Source organism: Leopardus geoffroyi, chromosome E1, assembly GCF_018350155.1.
Source record: "Leopardus geoffroyi isolate Oge1 chromosome E1, O.geoffroyi_Oge1_pat1.0, whole genome shotgun sequence".
In the NCBI taxonomy this organism is placed as follows: domain Eukaryota; kingdom Metazoa; phylum Chordata; class Mammalia; order Carnivora; family Felidae; genus Leopardus; species Leopardus geoffroyi.
The window spans coordinates 4,116,096-4,136,131 of record NC_059330.1 but is presented as its reverse complement, the minus strand read 5'-3'; the positions used below and the strand labels follow the sequence as shown (position 1 = coordinate 4,136,131).

General features: G+C 46.6%; 1 protein-coding gene across 2 annotated transcripts in view; it reads right to left on the bottom strand.

The window, feature by feature from the left end:
- The window catches only part of GLP2R (glucagon like peptide 2 receptor), a 55,468-nt gene that overhangs the window by 17,590 nt on the left and 17,842 nt on the right, over nt 1-20,036 (bottom strand). For both annotated transcript variants that reach the window (XM_045487373.1, XM_045487372.1), the window contains 6 exons: nt 17,212-17,318; nt 15,171-15,324; nt 13,317-13,476; nt 11,388-11,448; nt 9,948-10,017; nt 1,059-1,147 (listed from right to left, as the gene is read on the bottom strand). In XM_045487373.1, the coding sequence (XP_045343329.1) occupies nt 1,059-1,147; nt 9,948-10,017; nt 11,388-11,448; nt 13,317-13,476; nt 15,171-15,324; nt 17,212-17,318 (641 nt within the window). The remainder of the gene's footprint in view (nt 1-1,058; nt 1,148-9,947; nt 10,018-11,387; nt 11,449-13,316; nt 13,477-15,170; nt 15,325-17,211; nt 17,319-20,036) is intronic.

The following is a 20,036-nucleotide window of genomic DNA, read 5'->3' as shown; positions in this document are numbered from 1 at the left end:
ACTATGCTTTTGGACCTCCACCCTCACAGAACAGTTGGAGGCTGAGCCTTGGGAAAGGGCCAAAGAAACTTTGAGCCACTTGGAGTCTCCACCAGAGGCGCCAAGAGAGTCGGCGTGGCTCTGTGTTGTCCAAGCCAGCCCAAGTGCTCTGGGGATGAGGGTGTTTGCAAAATATTTGGGCCAATTATAGCATATATTTTGCCAGTGTGGAACCATGCGTGTTTACCCTTCGGGACCTCCTGGAAGAAGGGTTTTAAGCAGATAGGACTTGGGGTCTGGATCCTGGGCAAACACCACTCACCACATCTGATTAGACTGAGAACCCACATCTATGACCTTCTTCGGTCCTCCAAACAGGCAAGAGATGGGTCTCATGTGACATTCCCATTCTCCACACCAGAAATCAGACCCAGAGAGGCCAAGTGACTTGCCCAAGGTCACTCAGAGAATCCGGAGCCGTGGCCAGCACCAGCCTCCCTGATGCACGTTCACGCCAATATACTAGTCCTTGGGGTTGGAATGTGTGGTTTTTGCAGACCGGGTCTGCATAGTACCTTTCTTTTGTTCCAAGCTCAGTGCCAGGCACATGGTAGGCATTCATTAAACGTTTGTCAGCTAAACAGGAAAACCACCTTCCCAGCACGTGTGGGTCAGGCCCGATTCTAGCCTTAGAGAGAAACAGAGTTCTGGCTGTCCCCACTCACATCTCTGCCTATGACCTGCCACGGGGACTAAAATCCTTACCATTAGAGCCCCTCCTTTGGCTCAACCAAATGGCTCAACCACCCATTCTTAGGTGCACTTTAAGCTTCCTGCTACGGGAAATGTGTACCCTTGACTACTCGCTTCATTTCCACGGGGCCAGAAGGTCCTCATCAGTGGCAAAAACCCCACACGACACCATGACACCTTTTAAGAGGGTCTCTTCCGGATACTCTTATCTTAGGAGATAGACATACTGATGTAACTCATGCCCCTCTTCCCAGAGCATTAACCAGGACAGCCCGAAGGGGTCAAAATAATCTTGGAGCATTGGGTACTGACCTCAGGCCACTCACCTGTATTTATAATCTCTGAAGCACATTTGATGGGCTTTGAGCTTAGAAATGAGAAGCTTGACAATTTTCAGGAAGATGAAGAAATTGACCTTGGGGGAAAAAAGCAGATATGGGTAAATAAGTGATGGAGTCCATGTGGTTATGAATATCAAGGTCATCTGGGGCCTGGCCATTGGATCCTTATCCAGATAAACCAGGGGAAACTTGGCAATTGACCATTCGGGTAGTATGTGCCTGTGGTCATCCACACTCTTCCTAGGGCCATCTTGATACATCCATAGATTATTTTATTTAATCCTTATAAGAATCCTCTGAGGAAACCACACTATTTTTATGTTGTGATACAATGAGAAAACAGAGGCACAGAGGAACAATTACAATTACCAAGTTCGCACAGCAGGTAAGTGATGGAGCTGGTACTTACACACAGCTTTACCCGATAATTACCTTTCCTTCCGTGAAACAGAAAACTCACTGCCTCCCTTCGGTAAAGAACTCCAGCCCTATTGGTATCTAACCTGAGATCTTGTTGCTGCCATGGAATTTATTGGAAAGCACATGTTCCCCACTCCCTAGACTATATTCCACACCTGTCATGGGTTGGGAAAGTTCATCCCTTTGTTGTCAGCCTTGGTAGAGATTTTTAACTATGTGTGCCAATTCTTCAACACTGCTCCCTTCAAAAGGCAGAGCCTAATTTCTCCCATCCCTCTGGTACGTGAGCTAGACTTAGCTGTGTGCATCTAATGAAAAGAATACGGCGGACAATTCTTCAACAGTGCTCCCTTCGAAAGGCAGAGCCTAATTTCTCCCTTCCCTCTGGTACGTGAGCTAGACTTAGCTGTGTGCATCTAATAAAAAGAATATGGCGGAAGGGATGCTATGTGACTTCTGAAGTTAGGTCCTCAGGGGCATGGTATCCACCTCGTTCTGTCTCTCTTGCTCTCTCTTTCCCTCTGGGGAAAGTTAACCGCCATGTTGTGAGGACACTTCAGCAGGCTGTGGAGAAACCCACATGGCAGAACTGAGTCTTCCTACCAACAACCAGCACCGCTTACCAACCATGTGTATGAGCCACTGGGAAGCTGATTCTCCAGCCCCAGTCAAGCCATCTGACGGCCACAGCCCTGGCCAACACCTTGACAGCAACCACGTGAGACATTGTGGGGCTCTTGGAGAGGTAGAAGGGCAAATATTTGAGTGTGGGTAGGGCTTGGAGAATGAGAACAAGAACTGTGAAAAGTGAGGCTGGAGTAGGGGTGGAGAACCAGCTCCTGCACAGTCTTCTCAAGGTTAGAGGAAGGAGTTTAGGTTTTCTTCTGAGAGCAATGGAAAGCCAGTGATGAATCTCAAGCAGGTAAGTTACCCGATGAGATTTATATTTCTGAACTTCAGAAAGATCATTTTAGAAGCTGTGGGAAGGATGGATTAGATGAAGGCAAAATCAGAGGAGGGGAGACTAACGGAGAATCAGAGGAGGGGACACTAATCGGAGGAAGATGATGGAGAGATGAGGTAAAGCCACAGCCATGGTGCATCAGCGATGGGAAGTAGGAGAGGGATTCGAACTTTCTAAGGGGTTTGAGTCAAATGGCCTTTGTTAGTGGTTGGATGTGAGGTCAGAGATGACCCCAACATTTCTCGGCTGATCTCAGATGTACAGTATTACCATTCACTGAGAATAAGCACATGGAAGAAGAAGAGTGGTGTGGGGAGAAGAGGGATGATTCCAGCTGTTTTGGACACAAGCGATGTCCCAAGGCAGTGACATATTTATGTCTGCATCTCAGCAGAGAGGTCCCAGCTGGAGCATGGAGCCAGCGATGGCTGGCTCCAGCCAGAAAAGCTGTGCAGACTGGGAGAAAAAGAGGGTAAGGGACTCACCTTGTAACGAAGGGAATGGCGGAAGCGGAGACGGCAAAGGAGATTGAGAAAGAACAGGCCCGGGCAGTTGGAGCAAAACCACAAGGAAGTGGTGTCCTGGAAACTCATGTCTGTAAGAACTTTGAGGAGGCTTAAATGCTACCCGAAATTTCAGCAAAATAAGACTGCATTTAGCAACAAAGAGCTGAGAGAAGGTGCAGTTCACAGGTGGGAGCCCAAGGTAGATTGCAATGCTTTGTTTTGTGAGCTAGATGTAAAGAGGGAGACAGCCAGTGTAGACCACATCGAAGAGGCTTGGCTGTGAAGGGAAGCAGAAGAATAAAAAGAGTAATTGACAAGAGATACAGAAGGAGATCACTTTTCTGTGCAGGGCTGGAAGAGGTTTGGGGTTACAGGTTTTTGGTTTTTTTTTTTTTTTAATGGAAAAGACAAAACTGCCTCTATGCAATGAAAAAAGAGCCAGTGGAGACAGTGATTGGGTAACAATTAATGGAGTCTACAAACTAGAGATCAAAGTCTCTATGAACTTTGAGCCAGTGCAGTACTAATCCCCCACCCCTGTCTGGAAACAAATCCCTTGAACCACATATTGAAACACAAGCTCCAGAATCCAATGTGTACCTACTGAGACTTGCCTTATTGGCCTCAGGAGAGTCAGTGCTCAAAGCTAGCAGTCTACAGTTCCAGGCAAGAGGCTATTTATCCCAACCCACTAGCCAACAGGAATGATGGAGCTTCCTAGCCAAGGAATATTTAGCAACAGGACACTTAAATACAAACTAAATGCAACCAAGTAATTTATTTCTTTAATGGGATATCTGCTTTTCCTCATGAAGAGAAAACGTTGTGTCCTTGGCTTAGTGATTTGTTGAACTCAAGCATTTTTTCTTGTAAAGTAAGCTTAACTGGGGAAAGGCACATATTTCAGCAAGTTAATTTCGATCAGGACTGTTTCCTAGGATACGAAGGGTTGTGATGGAGAGGATGTGGATTTGCTGTTGTTTGTGCCTTCCAGGGACCAGACATGAGAAAATGGGCATCAACCAATGGGCCGTGCAGAGGAAGTGCTTCTTCAGTGCCACGGGATGAAACACCAGCCTGGTTGACCATGGAGCTTGGGTTCATGGTCAAGACACAAGACAAGAGTCAGTAGGCACGTTGGGTAGTACTGTTCTTCATCTGTACAGAAGTAGGAAAAGGAGCAGAAGGAGGAAATCTTCCAAGAACCCAGCCAATCCCTCTTAGATGCTGTGATCAGAATGGGGGTGCTTAGGACCCCGGATATATAACGTTCCCTTTCAGGTCCTAGACAGTGCAGAATGCATTATCAGATATAAGATTCTTGGTGACACTTCCTTGGCATTGCGGCTCCTGTGTTTAGGTCCTGTGCTAGAAGAGGTGATGGCTAACATAGTAGGGGGCTCAGAAGTAGGCTTCATCTACCCCTAAGCTTCTCCACCTACCCCCAACCCCTCCTCTTCTGGCCTGCTGTGTGGACTAAAATGCCTACCATTAGAGTTGCTCCTTTGGTTTAAAATAGTTCATCCCTAGAACGCTGCTGACGTGTACACATCACATAGAAGATAAAGAACACTTGGGGTGGGGTGGGGGGGGACTTTCTCCAACTCTTATTCATTCATGTGTCCCTTTTCACAATGGATAATTCAATCGCTTACTTATGATCTGACCTACTTTCACCATGGGAAGCAGAAGATGGGATGCGCCAAAACTAAGTTTTAATGGGGTGGGAAAATACAGGGTATGGAGAGATTCCCACTGTAACTCTTAGAGGAGGGGATATGGAAATTAGGAGATGCTTTGAGGACACAGCACGCCCCTGGGTTCCTGGTGAGGTGGAAGACCTAAAAAGGGACAAGACCAGTGAAGACTAATTTTACTGATTTCTCAGCTTTGCCAAGTCCTGAGGCTGCTAGAGAAGATCCAGTAAGAACAAATGAAGGCATTGGACTATATAACTTCATAAAGTCAACAGATGGTCCATTCAGTCATTGGCTCAAAAAAGCTATTCAACTCGCTGTTTAATTTGGTTGTTCCGTTAACTCCAGGAATTACGATATGGATAGAACAATCTTGCACAATGTATGTATTTTGTAAACCCTGAAGGTTTGGACTAATTAAAGCTTTATGTATTTTCTACTGGGAGCAGAGGAGACTGGGATATAAGAATATTCCAGGGGCACCTGGGTGGCGCAGTCGGTTAAGCGTCCGACTTCAGCCAGGTCACGATCTCGCGGTCCGTGAGTTCGAGCCCCGCGTCGGGCTCTGGGCTGATGGCTCAGAGCCTGGAGCCTGTTTCCGATTCTGTGTCTCCCTCTCTCTCTGCCCCTCCCCCGTTCATGCTCTGTCTCTCTCTGTCCCAAAAATAAATAAACATTGAAAAAAAAAAAAGAATATTCCATATTTCAGGATGGTTCTATTCTCTTTTTTTAATGTTTATTTTATTTTGAAAGAAAAAAAGAGAGAGAGAACAAGTGGGGAGAGGATCAGAGAGAGAGGGGGAGAGAGAATCCCAAGCATGCTCTGTACTGTCAGTGCAGAGCCCGACATGGGGTTCGGTGCCACGAACCGTGAGATCATGACCTGAGCTGAAATCAAGAGTTGGACACTTAACCAGCTGAACCACCCAGGTGCCCCAGAATGGTTCTATTCTTAACGTACACTCAGGGGTAACAGCTTAATTTAAGTAGTAGAGTCTTTTATCCTGAAGAAGATGGGAATTGGGAAGTCTCCAATTTCTATGTCTCATGAAAGACCTACAGAGCATCTGAATTGTTCAGGCTGTCATAATATGTTATTCTGAAACACAGAGAATCCAGAAGGCAGTAGATAAAGTCAGGTGGGAGGTCTGAAAATCCAGCATGACATTCATTCACTTCGCCCAGATGCTGATCTGTAGACACAGACCCAACCTGGAGGTGGTGGGGGAAGCCCAGCTATGGCAACAAGGATGCTGCCTGGGGGGCTGAGTTGGCCTGGGGGTTTCCCAGAAACCTCTGATCCATCCTCTAGAGAATAGGAACCAGCCTCAGATTTGGACAAGGTGAAATGAGATTGCGAAGTGCCCTGAAATGCCAAATGCTATGAGCAACATCTTGATTATTATGTTATTTTTAGTATTTCAGCTTATCTAGAAAATATGTGGTCAAGAAACTCTTTTTGTTCCCCCAAACACAATAAAGGTTTATTATTATTATTATTAATTATTTTGCTTACTAAATACTCTATTGCAATGGGAGAAGCTCTGCTCTATGAAGACATTCAGGGTCCCTGGTTCCTTCCATGTGTGGTTCAAGGAATTCTATTTTGGAGTTTGGGTTACATTCACTCAGGTCAGAGGAAAACTGTAACATGTGGTCTTCTAACTCAGCATGAAGGCAATTATTGGCTCAGTCATAGTCTGATGAGTCTCAAAATCACAACTCTTAGATTTGAACTGACTGAGGGCAAAAACTATGGGGAATTCATCTTTTTTCTCCCAGAAAGAAATTAGCACTGAGCTGAGCACACAGCTGGTGCTCCATAAATGTTAAATGAAGGTGCAAGAGAGTGAATGCGTGTGATTCCAAAGCTAAGGAAGCCCAACCTGGCAGTTCTGTTTCCATCAATCTAGGGTAGAGTCCAGTTTGGGGGTAGTTATGGCTTTTTCCTTATCCTCCTGAGCTATAATGTACAGCCAACTGTCTAGTCCTGGGTTCCTCAACCTCAGTACTCTTGACCATAATGCTTTGTGGTGGGGGCTGTTTTGTGCACCAGCACCCTTGGCCTCTATGCATTAGCTGCCAGCAGCACCCCCACTCCAGTTGAGATGATTAGAAATATCTCCAGAGTTGCCCAAATGAGTGGGTAGAATCACCTTCAGTTGAGAATCACTGGTCTGGGCCAACTCTGATTTTATAGATGAAACAGCAGCCTAGAGAGGTCAGCACACCATAGATTAACCACGAAGCCTGCACTTCATGTAGGGCATGCAAATCCCACTGCCCTTGGAGTGTCTAGGATCCTAGAGCTGGTGGGGGGTGGGGGAAAGGAGAGGAAGACATGAGGTGAGGTGGGGGGAGGGAGAGGAAGACATCGGTTGGGGGGAGGGAGAGGAAGACATGAGGTGAGGTGAGGAAGGGAGAGGAAGACATGAGGAAGGGGAGGGAAAGGAAGACATCAGGTGGAGCGGGGGGAGGGAGAGGAAGACATCAGGTGGGAGGGGGAGGGAGAGGAAGACATGAGGTGAGGTGGGGGGAGGGAGAGGAAAACATGAGTTTCTGCAGCCTCCTTCTCAGGGCAGAGTCTCTCCTCTTGGAAATGGACAGAGATAAACAACCCAAAGCCTTTTCTCTGTGGTCCACACCAATGTTTTACCAGTTTAGATTCTGACATTCTTCCTTGTGTCCAAAGGGAAGTTTTCCCATTTCTATTTAAGCCCATTCCTCTTGTCAAGACAAGCATAGTTCAGCAAGGTCCTCTGTAAGATCTTCGGAGACCCGAGGATGATTATGAACGTGTCCCTTTCAGGCATGCCTGTCAACACTTCCTTAATTTGAGAGGTAGAGAGATTCGTAAAGAGCTTAGTCTCCAAGCAGGAAGTTAAGTGTTCACCAGTCGCGGGGCCATCCGATGGGCATTGGGGGCAGGAAGGCAGCGTGTGCAAAACGTGGGACTAGCGAAACAGCAGCGTGGATGCGGGGAACGGTGAGTTTCTCCATACAAATAAAGCGTGGGGTGCTTGCGGTTGGATGAGTAGACCAGGAGTAACAACACTTTCCACACTAAGGAGTTTGGAAGGCACGCCCGAGGGCAACAGTGCGCCACGAGAAAGACACACGTAGAAGACAGACGTAACCAAAGTTTGCTCAAGAAAGACCACTCTGGCCGCAATGCGGAGGATGGATTGTCAGAGGGCAAGAAGGAAGAAGGGAGACCAAGGAGGTGGCGTTTGCACAAGTGTGCACGAGAAATCCCCAGAGGCTGAAGAACAATGGAGACGGGGGTGGGGGGGTGGGGGGGAGAAGGGACAGCTTGGAGAGATCTTTGGAGAGAGAACTAATGACTTAAGTCTGAGTGCATTTTGCAGGGAGGAAGAGGAGAGCAGGCAGGAGGGCACCCAGGTTTGGGGCTTGGGTAGCTGGTAGATGGATGGCGGTGTCATTCGCTGGGCAGGGGGAGCGGGGGGGGGGGGAGCGGGAGGTGTGGATGGGAGAGCAAGGAGCCACCGCGAGCTAAGGTGACTCTGGCCACTCTGCGTAGCTGGTGACAGCAAGAGTGCGCAAAGGTCACTTTATCGGAGATGAGCCGATAAAGCACACTGTCTGCTCCCCTGCGGGGAGAGAATATGGCTACAGGAACAAGGAGGGACCAGGAGAAGTCCATTTGAACCACCTGCGAGCTTGTAAGACTACAACCGCCCGGGCCCCACCTCCAGAATTTCGGATGTAATTCTCTACGATACGAGTCACTAAGTTTCTAACGCACGGCCAGCTTGGAGAACCACTGGTGTGTGGGCAAAGAGCTCCCCAGACTTCGATGTGCACCCCAAACCTGGGGATTTTGTTGCAGTGCAGATTCGGATTCAGCAGGGCTGGGGTGGGGCCTGAGAACCTGAAGCTACAAGAGTTTGGGTGGCCACACTTGGAGCATTGAGCGTGTGTCACAAGATGTTCTTCAACCCTGGCAGCACCTTGGAATCCCTGGGTCACACCTGAGATCAACGCAACACAAATCTCTGGGTGTGAGACCCAAGCACAGAAGAATCTTTAAAGACGCCCCAGTGGGGCGCCTGGGGGGTTCAGTCGGTGAAGCATCTGACTTCGGCTCGGGTCATGATCTCGCGGTTTGTGAGTTTGAGCCTTGCGTCGGGCTCTGTGCTGACAGCTCGGAGCCCGGAGCCTGCTTCGGATTCTGTGTCTCCTTGTCTCTCTGCCCTTCCCCTGCTCTCTCTCTCTCTCTCTCTCTCTCTCAAATATAAATAAACATTAAAAAAAAAAAAAAAAGACACCACGGTGCTTCTAAGAGCAGCCAAGGGAATCAATCAAGAGCATCAATAACAAGCATGGATGTCTCCTCTAGAAGGACTGCAGAGTAAACACTGGGGTTCCAGCTGCACCGAGCCCGAGCTCCATCCCAGGGAGGGCCTGGCTGGTTAGCGAGAACGTTCTAGTGCCGGGGAGTGTGGGTCCCAGGCGTTCGCTGAGTAAGCCCATGTGGACAGCCATTTGCCCGGACTGGCTGCCAGGATGAAGAACACAGGGCTCACGGGGGCAGCGGACAGGTTTTAGACACATACATGTAAGGAAACATTGCTGGGACCGTAACTTCTGCTATGGAAGTAGCAGATCTGGAAGGACACAAGGCGGGTGTGACCATCCACCTTTCGGTGGAAATGTCTGGGGACAGCAGCTGGGTGGGAGGGAGTGGGTGGATAAAGTGGCAAATCTCAGGATGGTCCAAAGCGAGGTACTAATGCGTGACAGGTCTGCATCAGGCACGTGGGCAGGAGTCAATAAATACTGGGGGGGGGGGGGCAGCAGCACAGGGCTGTGGCGACAAGTGCCAGTGCCCCCAGTCAGTCCCTTTGGGCTGAGATCCAGTGCCCCCACTTACTGGGACTTGAGGCAAGTCTCCTGCCATCTTCTCCGTGTCCTCGTGGGTAGAAGAAACAGAACAATGACACCTACCCACGTACAAATCACAGCCCCCAATACGGGGTCGCCGAGGAGGTGATAGATGGGTTGCTATACATAGTTTGCGGACCCAGAGAGAAGGAGGCATGCGTATAAGCCTGCATTTGAGCCCAGAGCCAGAACAAGGAGAAGTTTCCAAGTTGTTCCTTCTCATTCAACACATCCTACTCACAGCTCGGCGACTCCTTCTCCAAGGAACTGGTCCAGGCTCATTTGGAGCCAGAGAATTTGGTGGGGGGCAGGTGCAGGGGTGCGGGGTGCCCCACAGCTGCCAAGTTCAGAGAGGAAAAAGAGGGGGCGGGATGGTCCTTACCATGACACAAAGCAGCATGGGCCCCCGGATGATCCACCAGATTTTCTTATTCCTGTTGGTTCCCCAGCACCTACGGCAAAGAGCAGGCAGGACAAGGTTGAGTGTGACGGCCTCAGACCCTCTGGAAGAAGGACTGACTTCCCACCCACGATTCTCCTGAGGGGGGAAGAGGGAAAAAACAGGATTAAAACCCCTTCCTCGGTGTGTGACCCTCTACACTTTTCCCCACGTTCGCACAAAAATAAATTCTTTTTATCCCCTCCAAAAGTAAATTCTTAATTATGCATAGGGGACTTTTGGTAATGATTATTTGGAGGGAAAAGAATATGATCACACGACATACATTATTCACAACAGGCTTGGCAATGTGCTGTTGGGAGTCAGCCCGAGAAGCCGAAAGATACGGAAGCAACCTGTTTTTTTCAGTATTCCCCATAATATTCCGCAATATAGGTATGCCACAGTTTGTTCATGGCTTCTCATTTTTGTGCATGTTCAGGCACTTTTTTGTTTGTTTGGTTGGGGTTATTTTTTAATTGAGGTATAATGGATACATAACATTATATTAGTTTCAGGTGTATAACATGACTCGATATTTGTATATATTTCAGAATGACTGCCACAATAGATCCAATTAACGTCTATCACCACACATAGTTACAAATATTTTTTCTTGCAACAGGGACCTTTAAAATAGACCCATTTAGGGGCGCCTGGGTGGCTCAGTCCGTTGAGCGTCCGACTTCGGCTCGGGTCGTGATCTCACAGTTCGAGAATTCGAGCTCCACGTCGGGCTCTGTGCTGACAGCTCGGAGCCTGGAGCCTGCTTCGGATTCTGTGTCCCCCCGCCCTCTCTCTCTCTGCCCCTCCCCTGCTCACACTCTGTCTCTGTCTCTCTTTCTTTCTCAAAAATAAATTAAAAAAAAACATTTAAATAAATCAATAAATAAAATAGACTTGCTTAGCAACTTTCAAATATACAATATAGTATTATCAACTCACCATGCTGTCTCCATGGTGCACTTCTTATCCCTGGGACTTACTTATTTTATAAGGAAGTTTGTACCTTTTGATCCCCTTCACTCGTTTCAGTTCGCTTTTTTTTGCCCTCCCCACTGTGAACAATGACACCATAACCAATTTTGTACCCATATCCTTACATATTGAGGGTCACTGCTAACCTAGGCAGCCAATTTTTGCGTTAATTTGAGCAGATTTTGTGCTAATTTGCGTGTATACCTAAGCTAACAAACTCATTACTGTAAGAAAGGTCTTTGATTTTTTAATCTACATTCCTAAGCATATTCTAGACAGCCAAAATGGAAGGGGGTAGATATGCTCTTTGGGAAAATGGCATAAATCCTTGCATCTAGGCATATCTTAGAATTCCTGGCTGCGAGCAGGTGAAAGCAGGTGTGAACGCGGGTGTGAATTTCCTACCCGGTGTTCTCCAGCTGTGCACGAGCAATACTCCAGGGTACCACAAACAGCAGCGGGAAGGCTGGAGAGACAACAGGGAAATGCAGTTAGGGGCCGGGTGACTAAATCTGCCTGCCTCCCACCCCAGCCTGATGGGCCAAACACATCCGGTTACAAGCCCAGCTATTAGAGAATTGCAGGCTGAGATCTGGAGAGACCTGGGGTGGCACAGAGCCCATCTGTTGTTTTACTGTCCCACAAACCAGGAGGCAGAGAGGAGAAAACATTTGCCACATGTTGCAAAGCAGCTCAGAGTAAATCCAAGGCGTTAACCAAAGTCTCCCAAGTTGTTGGTCAAGGGCATTTCCTCTGAATCCTGCAGCATCACGTTCTCTAAGAGTTTGTGACAACGGGGTTTCAGGGTCTAGATCCCATCTTTTTGTTTTAATGTTTGTAATTTTTTTAAATCTTTATTTATTTTTGAGAGAGAGAGGGAAACAGAGTGTGAGAGGGGGAGGAACAGAAAGAGAGGGAGACACAGAATCTTAACTGACTCTGGGGCGCCTGGGTGGCGCAGTCGGTTAAGCGTCCGACTTCAGCCAGGTCACGATCTCGCGGTCCGTGAGTTCGAGCCCCGCGTCGGGCTCTGGGCTGATGGCTCAGAGCCTGGAACCTGTTTCCGATTCTGTGTCTCCCTCTCTCTCTGCCCCTCCCCCGTTCATGCTCTGTCTCTCTCTGTCCCAAAAATAAATAAACGTTGAAAAAAAAAAAAAAAAAAAAGAATCTTAACTGACTGAGCCACTCAGGAGTCCCTTTCTAGAAAAAATTTTTAGGGGCGCCTGGGTGGCGCAGTCGGTTAAGCGTCCGACTTCAGCCAGGTCACGATCTCGCGGTCCGGGAGTTCCAGCCCCGCGTCGGGCTCTGGGCTGATGGTTCAGAGCCTGGAGCCTGTTTCCGATTCTGAGTCTCCCTCTCTCTCTGCCCCTCCCCCGTTCATGCTCTGTCTCTCTCTGTCCCAAAAATAAATAAACGTTGAAAAAAAAAAAAAAAGAAAAGAAAAAATTTTTAATGTTTATTTATTTGTGAGAGAGAGAGAGAGAGAGAGAGAGAGAGAATGGGGGAGGGGCAGAGACAGAGGGAGAAACAGAATCTGAAGCGGTTCCAGGCTCCAGGCTGACAGCAGCGGGCCCAACATGGGGCTCGAACTCATGAACTGTGAGATCATGACCTGACCTGAAGCTGGATGCCCAACCAACTGAGCCACCCAGATGCCCCTCTAAATCTTGTCTTGAAGACTCAGTTGGTGTTATGGGTTGAATGTTTGGGTCCCCTCCCCTCCCATGTTGCAACTCCAACCCTCAGTGTGATGGTAATTGGAGGTGGGACCTTTGGAGGTAGTTAGGTTTGGAGGGAGGGGTAAGCATCATGATGGGATTAATGTCCTTGTAGGAAGAGACCAGAGAGCTTGCTTTCTCTCAGTCTCTGTCTCTGTCTCTGTCTCTCTCTCTCTCCACCATGTGAGGCTACAGTCAGAATCCAGCTGTCTACAAGCCAGGAAGAGGCCCTTGCCAGAACTGGGCCACCCTGGCATCCTGATCTCAAACTTCCCAGACTCCACAACTATGAGAAATAAATGTCTGTTGGTTAAGCCATAAAGTCTATGCATTTTATTATGGTGGCCCAAGCAGGTGACTACAGCTGAGGACGGGGTGGGAGGAATGGTATCTGATTCTCCCAAAACCTTGTCGGTTTTTTAACATAAGCATTGGGTCTACAGCACCTGTGCGTCTCTGTGCGTGTGCACACCACGCCCCCTGCTCTCTTCAGTCTCTCGTCCCTGAGGAGTTATCCATCCCACATGGTCCCTCCAGTTGGGAAACCAAAGGATCTGTTGGGTTCATATGTTCCGATGGCCCCTAGGAGAAGAGGTTGGGGGCTCGGGTCACTCACCCCAACCCACCAGCATGTATCTGGGCCACAGCCGCCTCTCAGAGAGCACTGTGGGCTCCAGCAACGTGTGGAGGTAAAGGCCTTCGACCAGCAGCCACGAGTAATTGGCTCCCACAAAGTAGTGCAGCAGGAACTGGGCAGAGCGGCAGGAGACAGATATCTGAGGAGGACAGAGCACCCGAGGGTGAGGCCAGGCATTCCCACGTGGACCCAAGGTGGTGAAGAAGGGCCCCCCCACCCACAGCCCTCCCTCTTCACCCCCTCACTCCCGAACCTGCTGACAATCTCAGAGAGGCTGGTGACAATGCCAAAATGGGAAGAGGGCCTTCCTGTAGGTTTCAAAGCCCAGTCTCTTCCTTAACGTTCTAGGCATTTGTAGACAAACAAAAACAGAGAGAATTCCCTGGCGCCGTTTCCCTAAAGAAAACCCTGAAAGGTATGTTCTCTGGTCTTGGTTCAATTAAGCTAGAAACCAAAAATCTAAAAAACAAAACAAACAAACAAACAAACAAAAAAAAACCTTCAGATGATTGGAAAGGAGGAAAGAAATTTCTAAATAACCCAGGAATCAAAAAAGAAATAATATAAATTAGAACTTATTTCTGACCCAGATGAATGGAAAATACCGCATATCAAAATGTGTGGTATGTAGCTAATACCACACCTGGAGTGAAGCCTATAATCTTAAAAGCCTTAGTTAAAAAAGAAAAAGGCTGAAAGTCCACTATCCTAACTATCATGTCAGAGAAAGAGCAGCAAAATCTAACCTAAGGAAAGGACGTGGAAGGAAAGCATAAAGGTAAAAGCAGAAACTAATGAAATAGGGAACATAAAACAAAGAGAATCAGCAATGCCAAAATTTCATTCTATGGAAAATCCAGTAAAACTGAAAAAACATCTGATAAGGATGATCAAGAGGGAAGAGAGTGAAAGTATAAATAGTCAGTATCAGGGACACAGAAAGAAATACTGCTCTAACTATGATGGTAAGATCTTCAAAGAGCTTCAGAAACTACGAACAACATGATGGCAAGAAATTTGAAAAGTTAGATGAAGTGTACAAATCCCTAGAAAAACACCAGGTACTAAAGCTGACACAAGAAGAAATAGAAAATCTGAATATAAGAGCTGAAAACAGTCCCCAGTTAAAAGCCTTCCAACAAAGCAAACTTTGGACCCAAGTGGCTTCACTAGAATGATCTATCAAACATTTAAAGAAGAAAAATACTCATCTTAAATAAGTTCTTCCAGAGAACAGAGAAAGAGGTAACAAGTCCGCTTTGTTTGACGTAAGCGTAAATTTTAGCTTCTTTATCACAAGAAAATTACTCACTGAGGCAGATGAGAGAATGCTAAACAAAACACAGCCTCAGCGAACAAATCCAGCAATATAGGAAAAAGAGTAATATATCAGAACCTAGTTGGGTTTATTCCAGGGGTGCAAGGTTAATTTAACAAGTTACTACAACCAGTATTAATAGGATAAAAGAGAAAGCATCCCAACAGAGGCAGATTTCAATTTGGAAAGCTTTGCCTCTTTAAAAATTAGTAATAATAGTTTTTTAAAAAGACTGATCTGGTTCAGCTCTTTGGTTCACAGACGAAGAAATTTCCCACCCGCGGGCACACAGCAGCCCGTGGCTGATTTCCTTTACCTGCCTCACTCTCGGGAGGTTTGGGGGTTTTTTGGGGGGTTTGGTTTTGGGGTTTTGTTTTTAGTCCGATGATACTTCTCTGACCAGAGGCCTCTGACACCCCTTCATGTCCTTCTTGCCTTTCCCCGTCCTACCTTCCCACCCCATGGTTCCCAGCCCTGATCTGCTGGGTGGGAGGCTATGGTAGGGAGGCACATACCTCTGACACGAAGGACAGCCACTTGTTGTCGCTGTTGGGCCTCCTGGAGTAAGAGTTGTAGAAGATGGCATCCTTCACCAGCACGGCCAGGGCTCTCAGGATGAAAGAAGCAAACAGGTTCATGTGGATATAGTTGCGTGTGCAGTGGAGTTTTCTGCGCAGGGAAAAAACCAAGTGTCTCCGCTCAGGAAAGAACAGCTCAGACCAACAGGCATGTGCCAGAAACACCTGCGTACCTATCACTAGAGGACAGACATTCATCCTGTAGGCTCCAGAGCCACGCGGCCGGGTTATGTGATTTTCTCTGTGCCTCATTTCCCTCATCTGGAAAATGGGGATAACATGTACACGTGGAGCACAAATTGGGAAATTGAGGCAGACGGGTTAAGTCAGCTGTCCAAAGTCCTAGAGAAGTAAGTGGTGGAGGTAAGATTCGGACCCAGACACTCTGAGGCCAAAGCACAGCTCTCCAAGGCTCTACTGCCTGTAAGGACGAGAGCACTTCCTTCAAGGATCGCCGTAGTAACAATCTGGTTTGGGATGCAAAGTACTCACAGAGTACCTACACCTAGTAAGTACCCAGAAAATGTCAGCTCTCATTACCTCCCTCTCACCCACATGAAGCCTCCTGCAGGCTCTTTTTCTTGTACTGGCTGGTGTAAAACTGTGTGTCCTTAGTGTCTCTAGACAAAAGGACCCTTTTCCATCACTGTGCCTTCACAGCCTTGCCTGTGCCCCCATGCGGCACACACACCTGCCTGGCTTTAGAGCTATTATGACTTTTTAAATTTCTAAACAGTACTTGAGGCAGGTGTTTTATTATTTATGCATCCTTCTCCCTAATTAGACTGGGTGCCACTCAAGGGCAGGCACTGGATCTTGTTCTTTCCAGCACTAGGGGCAAAATGGATATCTGGTCAACCTAGGCTTCACTAAAGCAGTTGCTTGGCTGGGCAGTTACTTTCTCCTGGCTTGCTTCTGGGACTTTGGGAAGGCGAGCGTAGGAGGTCATGGATAGCAGGGGGTAACAGGCTATGGAATTCTCCCACTGCTCAAGAATTGCTCTCTAGATGGGGTATATGGTCGTGACTGTGCTCTGGGGAGCCATAGAACATCCTGGGATTGAGGGGCCAGACCTGGTGCTACAGGAGCCTATGTGGGGACCTGTTCTGGAGCTAGCATCCAGGCCTCCACAGTGCCCATCTAGGTCTCCTGCGTCTGTATCAAATGTTCATTCGGCCACATCATACTCAGTTATGTTCCTGAAGGGGTGAGGCCAAGAGGCAGGCTTGGAGGGCTCCTTAGGACGTCCATAGATAAATCACTTGGTTGATGTCTGAAAACATGGTTTAGCAGAATGCACTCAGGCTTTGGGATTCTGAAAGGCAGCGTAAGGGAATGAAAATGCTCAGGCTCTGAACTGCCTGGTTGTGAACCTGTCCCCAGCACTCACCAGCTGTGTGACATTGGGCAAGTTCCTTGATCTCTCCATATTTCTGTCAACTCGTTTATAAAATGGGGCTAATAATAATGCTAATCTTCTAGGATTAGAATTAACCTTAATTCTAATTAGGGAAGAAATTTAAAGGGCTCAATGCATGTAACGTGGCTAGAACAATGCTTGGCACCAAGGAAGCATTCAAATGATTAATAGCTAATTGGAGTCTGAGGGCCATGGACTAAAATCACAGCTCTACCACTCACTAATTTGCTTTGGAGAAGTTTCTTAATCTCTTCTGTAAAAATCATGCCTCCAGTAGGGCAGGGCACACAGGAGGCTATCCAATCCCAAAGTGGCTAAATCAGAGTTAGGACTCCCAGATTCCAGTTCAAGCAGTGCCCCGTGACCTGCAGTGACCCAGTGCTTCTCACTGGACCATCGTTATCCCTTTCCCCTCTGCCTGCACAACGGGGTTGATGGGCTGGAGACTCTCAGATCCCTTCCAGCTCTGGTGGACCATGATGTCATTCAGCCCAGTCTTCTGCCTTCTAGAGGGAGCCAGGAAGCAAATCCCGGGGTGCCAGCAGAAGTTCCACTCACCGAAGAAACAAGAGGATGGTGAGAGCCAAGAGGAGGGAGATGACGGAGAGAGAGTACCCCACGGTGTACAACAGCTGCAAGGTCGACAGCAAGGCGTGGTTTTCCACCTGAGCACAGACAAGGGGTAGATCTGACCACCAAGCCCGGAAGCTATGGCCTCCAACCCCCAGCTCCATCCCCAGGATGACCAAGGTTCTAGGCAGGCACTGTAGCCTTGTTGACAGCCGAGTGGGGTAGCTTAGACTGCTCTCTGGCACACTTAGAGGCCAAAGAGTCTTGATGAATTGAAGAGCCCACTGGGGGTCTCACCCTCCTGGCTTGTCCCATAGCCCAGCATTGATGCACCAAGATTCTCAGTATCATGGGAGTATTGTGCCCAGAACACCAGAACACCAGAGGGTGGCTTAGAAATGAGGACAGGTTCTTTGTCCCTGGGCATGCTGTTCCTAGAGTATAGAAGTCCCTTTCTCTGGAAGATGGGGCCCTCCTAAAACAACTTTTCATTCATGACCCCTTAGATGGACACCCAATAAAATAGTGGAATATTTTCCCTGAGTCTCTGGATAGCCTGATTGTGAACAGGGCATAATTTACCGGAAAGTCTGTTGTGATTTTCCAGTGGAATCCCACCTTCTCACTCAATCTATCATACTAATCGCCATAAAAATTATGTTTCTTAATACATTTTTGTACAAGAACCCACAGAGAATACGTATTACCTGCTAAATCATGCCTTAAACGTCTCCACATAACACTTTTATCAGCTTCATTGAAGCCTGCCTGGTGGACCATAAACTGTACATATTTGAAGAATTAACCTTGATGAACTTAGGTATGAATATGTCGGTGATCTCATCACCACACTCAAGATAATGAACATTTCTATAACCTCCCAAAGGTTTCCTTGTGACCCTTTATAATACATCTCTCATTCCCGCCTACCATCTTATGCCCAAGTAAACCCTGGTCTGCTTTCTGTCATTCGAGATGAATTTCCATTTTTTAAAAGTTTTATATAAGAATCCTATGATATGTACTCTTTATTTATTATTTTTTTGATCAGCCTTATTTCCCTTGGAATAATTACTTTGAGATTCCCCCCATGTCATAGCATGTATCAATAGTCTACTTTTTTATTGTTGAGTGGTATTCCATTGTGAATATACCACAATTTATTTATCCATTCACCTATTGACGGACATTTGAGTTGTTTTCAGAGTTTGGCTTTCACCAATAAAGTTGCTATGAAAATTTCTGTACAAGTCTTTATGTAGACATAGGTTTTTATTTCTCTCAGATAAATATGCAGAAATAAAATGGTGGGAGTAGCATGATGTATGTTTTAACTTCTTCAGAAACTGTCGAACTATTTTTTAAATAAGTTGTATCAATTCACATTTCCACCAGCAGTGGATTAAGAGTTCCAGTGGCTCTAGATTCTACTAACACTTCATATCATCCGTATTTAAAATTTTAGCATTCTTTTTTTTTTTTTTTTTAATTTTTTTTTTTTCAACGTTTATTTATTTTTGGGACAGAGAGAGACAGAGCATGAACGGGGGAGGGGCAGAGAGAGAGGGAGACACAGAATCGGAAACAGGCTCCAGGCTCTGAGCCATCAGCCCAGAGCCCGACGCGGGGCCCGAACTCACGGACCGCGAGATCGTGACCTGGCTGAAGTCGGACGCTCAACCGACTGCGCCACCCAGGCGCCCCTAAAATTTTAGCATTCTAATGGGTATGTAGTAGGATTCTTACTGGGGTTTTAACGTGAATTCCTCTAATGATTAATGATGTTAAGAATCATTTCACGTGATTTGCCATCTGTGTATCTTATTTGATAAAGTATCTGTTCAAATATTTGGCCATCTTTTAAGTTGGATTGTTTGTCTGAATGTTGAATTGTGAATGTTCTTTATATATTGTAGATATAAATCTCTTGTCAGGTAAGTGTTTTGCAAGCATTTCCTCCCATCCTGTGGCTTGCCTTTGTACTTTTTTAACAGTGTCTTTAGAAGAGCAGAAGTGTTTTTTTCTTAATTGTGATGAAGTTCAATTTATCAACTTTTTTATATAGTTGTGCTTTTTGTGTCCTGTTTAAAAAGTCTTAGGGCACCTGGATGGCTCAGTTAAACATCTGACTCTTGAATTAAGCTCAGGTCATGAGCTCAGGGTAGTGAGATCGAGCCTTATGTCAGGCTCCGTGCTTAAGATTCTCTCTTTCCCTCTCCCTCTGCCTCTCTCCTTGCACTTGAGTTCTCCCTGAAAAAAAATATTTACCTGACCAAGGGCCTTAATATTTTCAGCTATTTTTTCCCTAGAAGTTTAATAGAATGAGCTCTTAAATTTAGGTATATGATCCATTTCTAGTTCATTTTTATTCATGGTGTAAAGCAAGGGTTGAAATTTAGGGTTGTTTGCTGTTTTGTTTGTTCGCTTTCATTTTTTTCCCATCCCATTGTTCTGGTGCTCTTTTTTGGTAGGATTATTCTTTCCCGCGCTGAATTGCCTTGACGCTTTTGTCAAAAATCAATTGCCTGGGTCTTATAGACAGAACATAGTTGGATTTTATGTTCTTTTGTTTTATCTTCTTAATCTAACCTGAGAGTTTCTGTCTTTTAATGAGGGTTTAGACCATTTACATTTAATGGGGTTATTTATCTGGCTGAGTTTAGATCTTCGTCCCGTCTTGTCCTTGTTCTCTGTCCTTATTTTGGTTTGAGTGTATTTTTTTAACTCAATTTTTTCTTCAATGACCTACTAGCTATACCTCTTTGTTTTGCTTTTTAGTGGTTGCTCTCACGTTTACAGTACACATCTTTAAC